The following is a 14,351-nucleotide window of genomic DNA, read 5'->3' on the forward strand; positions in this document are numbered from 1 at the left end:
TTTTACGTTCACCACAAATTTAGTCCTAAATGCTTGAAATTTATTGCGAAATCGAACTTTGTTTTTGATTATATAGGTGGGATATCGTACATACTACCTTTTACTTTAAAATCTAAATTTATTTCTTCCCACCATGAAGGCTTTTACGTGTTTCCAATGTTTAAGGTAAGCTGATCAGGAGTACAATAATTAGTGTATATTACATAGCATAATAGACAGAGTACGGACAATATAAGCAGGTACAGTACAAGTTATCGTTAAGAGTTGTTGTACATCCAAGTAACAGTTGTTCAATAAATAATTTAAAAAAAACATACATATTCGAATGCAACGTTGTATAAAAAATTCAAAGTTTATAGGTCAAGAACTTTCGGAGATGTAAGATTTTCAAGAAACGAACATTTAGGACGGGTTGTTTCGGAGGATTTGAACAATTCATCAAATTTCAATGTCGATTTCCGGGTTCTGTGAAAGTCCTATTCAAGTTCTGTTATTATATCAGCATAGGGTAGTTGCTTGACAGAACTGAAATAAATACAGAACTTGAAAAAATCTTTCACAGAACCTGAAAATTAACTTTGAAATTTGAAGAATTGTTCAAATTCTCCGAAACAACCCGTCCTTACTTTTTTATTTACACAGTTAGATAATAGGTGTTATTGTCGTCGCTGCCGTCTGCCGCTTTATTTTGTAGTCCAATCAAAATAGCAATGATGCAAACCAAGAAATGGTACATTACATTTTGATAATCTACAACTTTACTATAAACATCGGTTAATTACTGCCATCTCTTAATTTTTTTTGGAATTTAAATTCATCGATGACGCGAACCACAGTACTGTAAAATTTTGTGAACAAAGTTAGAAAGAATTTACCATAGGTGTCACTACTGTTTGATTAACGCAATAAAGTAAACGAGATGAAACTAGTGTAGACGATTACTTTATATTTAACTAGCTGACGTGTACCCGGCAATGCTCGGACACTTTTCTCTACTTTCTATAAATATGTAATATGCATGTTTTATAAATAAAAAACCTTCCGGAAGAAATTCTATAAATGACGGTGAAAACCCCATCAAAATCCGTTGTGTAGTTTAGAAGAGCTAACCCCACAAACTGACTTTATTTTATACTATTTACAGAATGATGTATAATGAGTGACTTTATATTTATAATGTGTGACGCGCGTATGAGACCAACCAAAAATCAGTCAATATCTGTTAATCCACGCTTAATTTTGTGTAAACGTTATATCTATTTAAATAGTGAAACTACATATTATAACTCGTCTTTACATGATCTTTGGTGTCTGGAATTTTCACCCAGTGTATTTGTAAACATTTTTGAGGTCAACGCCACTGTTTTCATTCCCAGCTTTTTTTCCGCAATTTTTTAAAATTTGATTAAAGCGACTATTTAAACATTGTTCATACAAAATATGATGTAAATATATGTATTTATAGTAAATTGTATATCTTAATCCTCCTCACTAGGGTGACTTGATGAGGCGGACTAAAGTTATTAATTTCTATTTGATTGGTTTTCTATAGTTTTTTCATTAATCTCTTTCAGTAAGATTTTAATTGATTTTTACTCAATCACTGGTTAAACTTAGTCAAGTACGTCCCTTAACACCCTATTTTGTAATATTTTTTACTCAGATATGGGATTTAAATACGTACATACATCATATTAAATTATGTAATAACGTTCATATAATATATATGAAATACTGACTTCGACATGAAGTTATTTTTGGGATCAAATTGAAATTAATGACAACAATGAGTATTTTTTACTTATGTTTATTTAAAAAAAATGATAATATTATGACTTGTATCTAAAGAAATAACAGAGAAATTCAATTTCAGAAAAGGTATCACCATTATTTGTTATATTTGAACAATGTGTATGTACAGCATTCTGTCTGTATTATTGAATATTACGATGTATCATCATTTCGTTTCACTTATTTTTTGTTTGTATCTTGGGTAACCATTTTATTTAAAAATGAAACCAAAAATAAATAGTCACATTTTGATACTTTATTTTCTCATATATATTCACAATGTTTGGCACGTATATAAGACCAAGGTATCTTTCATTATTTAGTAATGATATTACTTTGATGAACATAAAATTATTAAAAACGCTTGTTAAGTAAACAATAAAAATGTTAAAATACTGATTTTATTTAAACAATTTGTAAATTCAACTCATTATTCAGTTATTTATTATTTTTATCTTTTCGAAGCACCATTTCTTTAAGAATCGATGGCATTTCTTCTTCTTTCTTCCATCTTCTGTTCATTTCTACTACTTTCCTCACTTCACGTGACTTATTTTAATATAATTATTTTACTGATTAAATAAATTTATTAATAATAACATTCATATTATTAAATGTGTACGTAGGTACAGATACATTTACAACTTTTATGGCCATTATTATTATAAACTATCTTACGTATTAGAAAGAGTTTTATATTATAACATTTTGTATGTAACTTTTGTTAAGTTTTGAAAAGAACACGTTCACTTTTGGGATTTTAGTAAAAATCCGAACACAACTTATTGGAAATATTTTCGAGTTAGTTGACACAGATATTTTGTTCGAATCACTTTTGATGAATGGTTAATTGGTTAAAACTGAAGAAACTTAGTAGGGTTAAGGAAGAAAACTCATTTCCGATAATCCCTCACATCAATCACCACTCCATTGCTGCCACGTCTTTCGTTGGACTGTCCACTTCCCCTCCTGTTGTCCAAGCCATTTAATCTGCCACCATTGTCCGCGTACTTGTTTGACATTGGATCACCGACAAAACGACTCTTGGTGACTGTTGTTGTTTCCGTGGATTCTATGGTCTCCTTCGTCCTTCCATCTCTAGAAGGGATGGTTTTCTTGGAGACTGTCTGAACTGTGTTGGTCACACTGGGCCTTCTGGGGTCATCAGACCTGGACTGGGTGCGGTACGTCTCCGAGAAGTTATCGCTATTGGCGCTGCCTCTCCTGGCCACATTGTAGCCCGGACTGTTATAGCCCTCGGAAGATTTGAACTTGTCCACACCGTTTAAAGGTCGATAAGGGGATCCAGTATCGCGTCTGTAAGGATCTGAAGTCTTGTACGATAAATCTTCTTTGTAGTGAGACTGTTTGTTGAAACCGTTCTTCAACGGTGTGCTGTTGTAAATTGGGGTTGGGGATTTACTTCTGCCGTTAAGTCCGTCGTGTTCATCGTTTCCGTGAAGAGCTTGATAAAGTTCGGGAGACTTTTCAAGCAAGCCTTTCATGAATATCTTCTTCTTATCATTGACATTGCCATTTCCATTCTCGACCGGCTTTGAGAAACCGTTGGAGTAAGAAGCCTTCTTGGCAAATCTGCTGTATAGATTTTCCTTTCGTTCTTCATCCTCTTCTTGGACGGCGTTTGATAAGTCTCTCTGACTTCTGCTTATGATAGAAACTATTGCGGGGCTCTTCAGCTGTTCGGGAGTTTCATCCAAACGACTCAAGTGAGGATTTGATTTGTAAATATTAGAGCTGTTGAGGCGACTGGAGTTATTCAAAAAGCTTGGCTTGTGTGTGTCATTTAAAGGTTCCATGGCGTGAACGTTAAAACTTTTGCTTCTGTTTAATGCCTTGTATGTCCTCGCAGGTTTAATAGGTCCTTGAACACTTGGAAAGCCACCGTTCGTTATAGGTCTGCCGAGTCCCAGGGTGGAGGATGGGGGGGTCACGTTGACAATAGAAACATTGATGGTGCTGGAAGATCTCTTGTTGTTGGTAAGGCGGTCGTTCTCCCACTGCCTGGCAGGAGATGCGGAAGATTGTTGGTAGCTGTTTTTCTTCTGGACTTGTTCATCGTGAAGCTTTCGAGGTAGAGTTTGAGAATTGCGCAGGTAGTCGTCGGTTCCTCCGTTCCCCAGGCGGCTAGTAGATTTGCTGAATCTGCCGAGCGTTGTTGTAAAATTGTTCCTGAAACAATAACAAACAAATCTTTAGAATTTCGCTGATAAAACACAAACAATTTTCAGCTCAGTCTCAGCTTTGGTGTTCGTTAGGTAAATAAATAAAGGTTAGGCGGGAGCGTAATATTATGCTCTTGTTTTTTTGTTTTATTGTTTGTGAGGGCACCTCTAAAATTAGTTTTATATAGATGTACAGTAGGTCTTATAATATATTCTAGTTTTGTAGATATGTAAGCAGAATAAAATGAAATCCACCTCTGCAAAGCATTCCTTTGTTTTTCCACATCAGTAAAACAACTTGTGCTTTAATTATTATTCCCAACTTGCAACTACGCAAATATTTTTTTGAACATCATTATACGCCTACATAATCGACGTGCAATTAGAATAGCCGTTAACATCCCGATCTACAACGTAGGATGGAATACAATCTTTATTCTACATCGTTAGGGATAAAAAATAAATAAAGTTTAAACTAATGATCACGGGAAAGATCGAACGTTTCAGATAGCAGTATCGCCAAGCGTGGGGAGGTTATTTTGATTTATAATAATTTAATTTTAGATTCAACATGTCCATTTAACAGACCGCCAACATTATTAAAGAACCCGACAAACCACATTCAAGAATTTGATTTGGTGATCTTTCGATTTTGACAGTCTAGTCATCACAATAATATATGTGGGTAACAAAGTTACAAATACGTCCATTGTTACGACTACCATAACGGACGGGGATTAAAAACCAAACTCTCCAGCAATGGCTATGAACACAATAATTAAGACCAAAATAATGCCACCCAGAAGAGGTTAACATCAGCACCAATGACATCACACTTTATTTTGTACCTTCTCAGGTGAACAAATGCAATAAAACAAGCATTATTTCTGCGAGAAACTGTCAATTAATATTTCACCAAGTACTTTTGAAAATAATATATTATTCAAAACGTGGAAAATTCTTGCTTAGTGATAAATATATTATTTGTGTTTCTTGTCCATGAAATTCAATTGCGAATTAGGCTTTTCGAATAGGTTCTTTCACTTTGTTGTGTTTTCTTTTTTTTTAATACACCTGCGCTTAAAATTTTTAATTCAGGTGCTGAGCATTTGAACATAGCATTCTTTGAAAAGTTGATTCGTTTGATTTATTGCATCTTTGTAGGTGTGGCACTAGTTTTTGTTCGCTATTTAAAATACTACTCTGTGGTATGTTTAATTTTGCGCGAATCAAAAGAGAAATTCACAAAAAACACATGTGATAAAAAAACAATAAGTAATTGCTTTTACTTTCTTGGGGAGATTTGAATGAAGCTGTCGATGGAGGTGGGAGAAGAGAAACTGGTTTGGTAAGTGTAACAATTTCGCGACATCGATTAAGTTGGTACTTTTATTCAGCATGTCATTTACCTACATACAGCTGCGAATGTGGGCACTTTTTCATTCAAACAAAAGCAGTATCTTAATGTGTTCGGTCCAAAATTTCTAATGAGGAATAAAACATCTACACTACCATGATTCTGACTGATAAAATTGACATCATTTGAGGAACTTTTGACCACTATGATTCCGTAATGTAGAAGCGACGAATTGAAAAAATATTACGATCCAATCAATTTATCCGAGGATAAACGCGTAAAGCACATGCATTGAACAATAATTGACAAATAAGTTAATTTCATTCTAAGCTAATGTAGACATTTCTTATCGTTATCATTAAGAATAATCCAATTATTGAATTTATTGCTGTATTTAAAACGTTAATATTCATGATGGGATTATATAGTACCTAATACAATGACTTCAAACTTTTTAGACGGCTTTAAGCTGATATGGACATCTTTAGAGTAGTACATTAAAAACACATCTAATTACTATATGAATACTTCTGGTGTTTTCTTGGCTGAATTTTATGGTAAGACAATTATAACGTTTTTTCAAACACAAATTACGAATTTCTAAGATTTTCTTTGGAAAACTCGTCAACATTATTTGCTTAATTAATAATTTGACATAATAGTTAACATTTTCAATAACTTAATCAGTACAATACGTAATAGTTAAGATTAATTGCATGACGCATTCTGTTCGGGTCGCTAGCGGTGGAAAACCTTGGAAAATTCTTTTGGAGAAGACTGAAGCGCTGCATTTTCCGATACTAATGTGCATTTGTACAAGGTGCAAGTAAGGTAAATAATTTAATTCCATATGCGTCTATCGTGTTGTGTTCTTGTGAGTCATTCTGCGTTCTGTCGTGCTGTTAGATCTAGTGTTGATGATGATAATGACGGATGATTGATGTAATTTTATTGAATTTAAAAAGTAAGCTTCGCATAAATATGAAGATTTTCACGTTCAAAAGTATTTTTGGTATTTGTTTTTGGGGTGTTATACCGTGTTGCGCTAACTCCTTCTTTAGCCAACGTTTCAGACACTGTAACGTTGTCCAAGACGTTGTATATAAAAACTGACCACAATTTTTTTTATTGCTCCTCACGGAATAAAAAAAACATATTTTTTTCTAGTTTTAACCAAGATTTTTGCTCGATTTCAAACAAGTCGTAATTTTTTCAAAATTTTCGCTTTATTACTATCGTTTTTAATATTAGCGCGCTCCCTCTAACATACGTATTTACATATCTCCTTTTCGAATCATCTTCTTCTTCTTTTTGAACGCTTACTACGGAGCCTTAAAGAAGAAACCTAATTGTTTTTCTGAAAGGGCGAAATCTATTGAACGGTGAACTATGAGGTTGTCGTGTAATTGCACTGTTATTTTCTGACTGTAATTTATAGGCCAACACAACTATGTTTAGTCATTTTATATTATGTGCTTTGGAGCTTTGAAGCATCAATTTAACTGTCGTTACTCAGACAAGACGTCATATTGTTTGCTTCATCTTTTTAATTTGAAGTTTCAAAACATAATAAGACTAGTCGTTTTTATGAGATTAAAATTATAAACATTATGCAAAGTGACTTGAATAATGATTACTTCACAAAACTTTCAAAGATTTTGCATAATTGGTCTTTTGGCAGATAATAAAATATGCGATAAATTATTTAATTAATAACTAATACAGGATTTCATTAATATTCTGTACGTTATAATTTATTCATTTTTAATTCAATGTTCCAAAGCCCATCCTTACTTACTGAACATATTCTTGGAAATCAGCGATAAATTTGTTAAATCGAAATGTTAAATTATATTTGACCCACCCAGCATTTGTAAGGTTTTGACTATACATATTTGCATTACCGTATTGCACATACATCATCTCGGTGCTGTTTTTTGCATATTGCCTATTTTGGAATGAGATGGGGAAGAGAAAGGTAGGAAACTATAATATTGCGTATTACGTGGCAGTGGCTGTTATATCATGCCTTGTCCCATTAACAAACTATGTATCGACCAAATCATTTAAGTAGTCGTCTTACTATGTATAATGCAACACTTTGAATGCATACTCAGATATTCGCTTTGTATCCTACCGGCTGCGCCAATTTGTTTAATTTCGGGTTTGTCTCACAAACTCTCTAAATAAAAACCACTATTACTAAAATACTTTTTGACCTTATTTGTGATAGACAACAATGATCATCGATGGTTTATTCGGTAAAAAATATTCTGTGCCTCGACCTTGAGGTTACAACAGTATTTATTATCGTGCGATTTCGTATACTACTATTACCCACCGAAATAAAATGGTTGTAGTCAATTTACAAAATATCTTTGTACTCCGAGGCCACAGACAGGCAAATGAAACTAATTAGCGGTTCAAGAAAGATTTTCGATATTTAAAAATTAATAATTAAACTTCGGGCACATGGACACGCCCACAACACAATTCTATCGATTTATATCTTCAGTGCTATTACCCCTTTGTAGGTAATACGTGAATTGTTAGAAACTCTACAATCTCCAATACCAAAACGATTAATTAGTTTATTTTTCACATGCAAAACGCATTGTGAACCTAGTGTGACCTGGCAACCTACAAATGTGCGATGTAACTTAAAAGATAGTCGCATGGCCAAGGAATGCCGGATATCACAAATGATCGCATACATTCGATGACCCACGGTTCCGTGGAATTCCACTAAGGAAAGTGGGTCTGAATAAATGGCTTTTATTAGTAGTAAGCAATGAGGCCCCGTTTCTCCATCGCAACTTACTTAGTCCACGGAGAAAAATGAGTATTGCTAATTTCTTAAGAAACTGTTCAAATTATTGCAGACAGTTAAATAATGAATTGATAGGTTTCCTGTTAAACTTTTAGTAAAATACGAATGTATTATCACGATGTCTGAACACGTATTCATAAAAATCATAATGTTTTCGCAATTCGTCACAATATAGGAAACGTCTTGCAATCCCGTTTTTAACCGGATTACGAATAATTTCAAGTGAATATTAATAAATTGGCAATACTCATTTTTTCAAACTTTTTTTCTTATATCTTATTTTTGACTCACGTTTGAAATCGATAGATAAAATAATTGCTTTGATCTAGAAATTCTAGACGGTTTAATTTGTACAAATTTCACGACGCCAAAGCTCGTCTTTCTACAGTTTTACTGCTTTCAAAATTGAAACGAAGTGTTACGGAAACGTAAATATGAGTTTTAAATCAATTAAATTTTACTTTTTGTCGTATGTGCATAAAATAATGAAACCATTAATTATATACTAATGGAATTATTGCGTGGAAATGGAAGAGGCGTAACGCGTTTCTGATGGTTGACATTAAACATTAATCTATTAATGTCGTAACCTCTTATAAAATATAATCAATCCAAAGTCTTTACGAGTCGGCCCCCAAAAAGCCGCTATGACCATCTTGAAACGAACTTTGAATAATGTATTACAATGTAGGTAGGTACCTACCAGTGGTGTTGTGACTTCTGGTGTTTTCAGATTTTTTTTTAGGTTGGTAACTTTTTAAAAACACAATTTTTCTTAATAATTTTTCCTAGACACAGTTAAAAAAAGATAATTAAGGCTCCTTAGCTTATGATGGAAATAACTTAGATCTGAATATTGTCCTTGGGTTGAAATTAGAGATAAAAAAGCTATGCGAATTTCTATACATTTTTTTATTAACGTATTCTCAAGCCATTTTTTAATATATTCTAACTCACTAATAAATAAGCGTGTTTTGAATTTTACACTTCTAATTAAAAAAAAAACATTTACCTTATATTAATGAATGTTTAATAGTGGGGTGAAATTTAAAACACGTTTATTGGTAAGGCCCTAAAAAATGACGTGATTCGTTTCAGATGATTTTAAATATTGAACGATCCATAAACTAATATATGTAGTCAAGTTGAATGATTTAACGAATATCTGGTTAGTTCCTCTTTCATTTGTCTGTACAGGCAAAATTGTTGAAGAGTACTGACTTCAAACATTAATACCTAAAAACTACTGTTTTTAGGTAAATTTTAACTAAATTTCAGTTTTCTAGTAGTGATGTGAATTTTGTCAATAAAAAGTTGGTGTTGTACTTATAAAAGTCACACAGGATCTCTTTACATTGCACAAAAACTTACAAATAAAAACATAAAAAAATATTGTTAATATTTTTCAAAACTCATGTTTAATGAATTTAAATTAAACACTTTGTTTCTATACCATGCAACTTTATAAGAATATATTTTTTTATATAAAACCGTAGCATTCAGAAACACTACAAATCTCAGACATAAACTTTGGGTCAATAGAACTACAATGGAAACAAAATTCTTCAACAAATTGCTAGAAAACAAGAATTATCTTCGATGAATTCAAAATTCAACTAAAAACTTAAAGTAAAAAAAATAGCAACCACACTTAAAAAAACTTGTAAAAAAACTACCCAATAATTAAATACATGACCCTCCCCTTACAAACATGCGCCACTTTTTTAAAGGGGTACAATTTTAAATAGATTTATATAGATACAAAACTACATAACATGAATTATTATTACTCTGACTCATAAATAAATTCCTTGTGAACAAAAAAAAGTGCAAAGCTTTGTAAGGCATTGTATCATATTTACCTATCGTACGAAATTACACATAAGATATTAATTTGTGTTTCTACAAAACTAATTTAAAAACCGCTCAGTTCGGCCCGTACTTAGAGAAACTCGGCCCGTGAATATAATAGTAATTCTCTCATCGCAGAATCCACCTAGACCCGGGGCTCTGTGCTATCTGACGTGTGCCTGTGATATGTGAAAGGAGAAATGCTAATATAATAATCAATCAGGACTTCTGTAAATCTGCGGGTCATTGCCACTAATGGATGACGATTTTGCCACTGTTATTTAATGCAAGCGATAGATATAAATCATTTCGTACGCGAAGACTTGCGGCCAAGTTGTAACGAATGTTGACAGCTGTTCAAGAGACAAGATAGTTTAAAAAGTTATCTCTTTGGAAAGTTTAATTTATAAGATATCTAAATGGTGATCGTAAAATGCTTGAAGTTTTCTTACTACATATTAAAAACTATTTATTTTTTACATTTTTTGTAAACTCGTCTCTTGTTTTGTTGTTGTTTGTATCTTTTTATTTTATTTTTTCTAAAATCTTCACTATAAGTCTGAAATTTGTTCGTGTGAAGCAACAAACTCTGGCGGCAATTTGTGATGCTCTTTAATTTCTATCTGGAATTTCAGTTCGCACTGTTATTTTCCTAAAAATCCTAATCTAGGACAACGCCGGTTACTACAGCTAGAATTTTTGTTAAAAAATATTAACATATGAACAATTCCTAGTTAGTTTTTTAAACTCTTAGATTTGTAATCTGTTTGAACGTCATATTCTATAGGTACTATTTATAGGTAGGTATATTATTATCGTAAATGAATTTATCTAACAATATATTGTTTTATTTATAAGCTGTTTTAGTAAAGCGAGCTCAAGGAAAAATATTAATAAATTCCGTTATATAAACGTTTTTTGTAAGCGAAGTCTACCAGATATATAAAAGGAAGCATAGTCATTATTGATGATATTTGAAAACGGGCTTATTAATGAATACGTAAGTACGTATGTACATGTATGTACATGTATAGACTTTAGAAGTGATCCGATTGTGTGGATGATATTTTAATTATAAATAAGGTGTTTACCTGTTTTAATAAGCCTCGACGAAAAAGGGGGCACTCAGTATTCCCTTTAGCTGTAAAAATCTTTCGGTTATTTTCTGTAGGTTTTGGAATGAAAAATATATTAAATATTATTGTTAATAAGCTTTAAGCGTTATCTCCATTTACATTCTAAAAAAGCCATGGGTTAAATAAAAGCAAAATCTTACATATAAATCTTATCTGTATGTCTGATAATGTCTGAATATCCCAGTAACTTATTGGTAAGTTGAGACCCCCATGAAAATTGTATAGCTTTTCTGTTTGTAGTGTTTAAAGCAATGTAACTATTTTCAGCTATCAATCTAATTTCCATAATGAGATATGGAGTTATAACGTACTCATTTTATTGTAATAAAAATAAGACAAGAAGCCATGATGAAACTAGTTCAAAGTCGGGTAATCAAGCTTGAAATTGTATTTAAAAAAAAAAAACAAATTGTCGTTCTGATAAACTTTATATTTTTCAAATCTGTTAACTATTTTTAACGTTCGATTGTGATTTTATATTTTTTTAGCGTTTATTTTCTACTTCTATACTATACTAAATAGGTGGGTACTTAATAGCCCGTTTTGGTTTATTAAACAACTCTGCAACAAATTAATGTATATAAATCATATTGTCTTTGGCTCGAATCCCACGTATACATCGGAGTACCTGCCTAATCACTTAACAACTATTGAAAAAAATAGTGGTGATTATTAAAAATATAGTTCTCACAAGTCAGAGGTCATTTGGGACGTGCTGGATGTAAATAGCCGTTTTAAAAACCTGTTTCAACGATTTAATATGCACCGATCATTCGGAGTGGTATCAGAATTCGTGACCATCGGCAGATCGTTGAATCAATGACGACTCATGAGAACGCGATTGAATACTCAATTGATTTTAATGTAAGTCAGTTTTTACTAAATATGTTTTAGTAGAGCAATTTAATTGTGAGTTTCATTTTGGAGAGATCGTTGTTTTTTTAGATTCAACGCGTTATTGAATGCTTTGTTCTGAAATATGCCATGTGAAAAACAATAAAATTTAAAAATTCAAAAACAAAAAGGTACGGAAATAGTAGGTATTACGTTTGCAATGCATTACGTCTTAGAAAATTTGAGTAAGGGCTTCCTTTTTTAGATTTTCGTGAGTATTTGAACATTTCCACATTTAAATTAATGAATTACTTTTATATTAATAAAAATACGCAAAAGGTTATGGAAGGATTAATGGAGAAAGATTACAGATTAGTGGAAAATCACTTCTGTCAGATTCAATTCACCCAATCAATAGTAGAAAATACGTACTTTGAATTGAGATATAGCTGTATAGATTGGTGAGAGGTTATTTTTTTATGATGTGGACATTGCATAAAGTGTATTTTACGTCGATTTATTATTGTTTGTGAAATTTTATTACATTATACTGTTATCGTGTAATTTAAGCAACTATCTTGTTTGTACACTGTTGTTCAACGATAGGATAAAAAAATTTTAAAAACATTTTCGTTCGGGAACAAGAATCTCCGGCGATTTTAACATTAGATATTCATAACAAATCTGGAAAATCGAGTTATTTGTGCCTCACTCACTGCAAAAGGCTCCATTGAGTTTTTATAGCTGGAGCCTTTTAAGGTAATTAAAAATTAAAATTTATTCCTTTGACAAAACACACGTCCACTAGAAAAATGTTAAAATTATCAACAATTTGAAGAACGCATTATATATTTGCTTTTTTCAGCTATGCTTACTAGAACTACTGCTGAATAAGGTCACTTCTTTGAAAGACGTCTTCCACTATCCTCACCTTGACAGAATTGGACGTAAAAAGTAAGCTACACAGATGTATATTCTGGTAAGAACAAAATTTCTTAAATTTTCCAATACTTTATCGGGATCGCTACAACGGGGAATCAACCATTCACTGCCAATTCTAAATATCTCTATATTAACATCAGCTCCACACAGGTGGCCTGAGGAAAATATTTCCCTCAGACCCTATGTCATCTTAGGGGATGCTGGGTTGAGGGTCTTTGAGTCAAGTGTCCGGCTGGAGAGGTATACAATGTCGCCATTGCACTTTCTCAGTATATCATCTATCGATATAATATCCCATATTGCAGTTGTTTCCTGTCAGAGATATTTAAAATACACTGACGTAACGCCTGTTACTCACTCAATTACTCGAAATACTATTTAAATTTGTTTTTAATAAGAACAACGTGAACAAAAAGTTTAAAAAATCATTCGGTTGAATTGTAAATTAAATTTATGTTAAAAAAATCTTTCATTCCGAGAATAACTAATCGAATAATTTATTGAAATTCATTCGATGCATTTTGATTCCTGCAAAAATCGACAGTCATTATTTAAAAAAACGTTTTTTCAAAAAACATTTTTGAATCAATTATTTTGATTATAAAATTTTTCGATTACGTCCATCACTAGTACTGTCAGTTACATTTATTTAGGTGATATTATCAGCTCCAAGATATTTTAATATAGTGTTATATATATCATCAATACCTATTATAAGAATGATTAAGCAAAAAGTTGATTACGTGTGAAACAGCTGTGTTGTATTAACGAAACATCACTCTGAATGATATTCGTTTTTGCATACGTATCGATATTTTATATTAAATTATCCTTACTGAACCATTCATATAACCAAAAATGTTAACAGCTGTTCGATATAAAAAAAAACAACAACAAATTAATACAAAGATCTTAAAAAGCTGATGCAATGTTCGTGACAATGGTTTCATAAAATAAAATCGAAGAGCTGCAACGAATGATTAGAATGAGAGAAATCTGTTTGATTTATAACTCAAAGATGAGACCAATCAGAGTCATCTTCGCGGCTCGGAGGAAGGAAGTATTTCCACTAGGTCACCCAAGGTTACTATTGTTTACATTTGCTTAGCGTTATTTAAATCTGCATTTATTCACATTATTCGTGCATTAGTGTGGAATCTTCATTGCATTACATGATATCTTGTTTTCCATGTATATTTGCCTTGTTATTAGATAAGGTACTACCTGACGTGTATCCGGCGTTGCTCAGGGACAGAGATGTGCTTTATTTCAAATAAATCCATTTCAAATGGAAATGCAAAATGCAAAATGGGTATTTTCCATTTTGCATTTTAAATGCTTTTCTAAAAACCATTTTGCATTTTGCATTTTAAATGCTTTTCTCAATGCATTTTCCATTTTAAATGCTTTTTTGCAACATTCTTCCT

At 32.1% G+C, this 14,351-nt stretch overlaps 1 protein-coding gene across 3 annotated transcripts in view; it reads right to left on the bottom strand.

Annotated features, from left to right (window-relative positions):
* Window positions 1–2,027: 2,027 nt before the first annotated feature.
* chas (chascon) overlaps window positions 2,028–14,351 on the bottom strand; it is a 287,576-nt gene continuing 275,252 nt past the window's right edge. For 2 of the 3 annotated variants that reach the window (XM_089636729.1, XM_089636728.1), the window contains exon 11: window positions 2,028–3,981. In XM_089636729.1, coding sequence (XP_089492855.1) covers window positions 2,685–3,981 — 1,297 coding nt within the window. In that variant the 3' untranslated portion in view covers window positions 2,028–2,684. Of the gene's footprint in view, window positions 3,982–11,103; window positions 11,154–14,351 lie in introns of all 3 variants that reach the window. The other variant, XM_089636730.1, reaches the window with a different exon arrangement.

The sequence above is a fragment of the Hesperophylax consimilis genome, chromosome 10 (assembly GCF_061612785.1).
Source record: "Hesperophylax consimilis isolate HC1 chromosome 10, BYU_Hcon_1.0, whole genome shotgun sequence".
Lineage (NCBI taxonomy): Eukaryota > Metazoa > Arthropoda > Insecta > Trichoptera > Limnephilidae > Hesperophylax > Hesperophylax consimilis.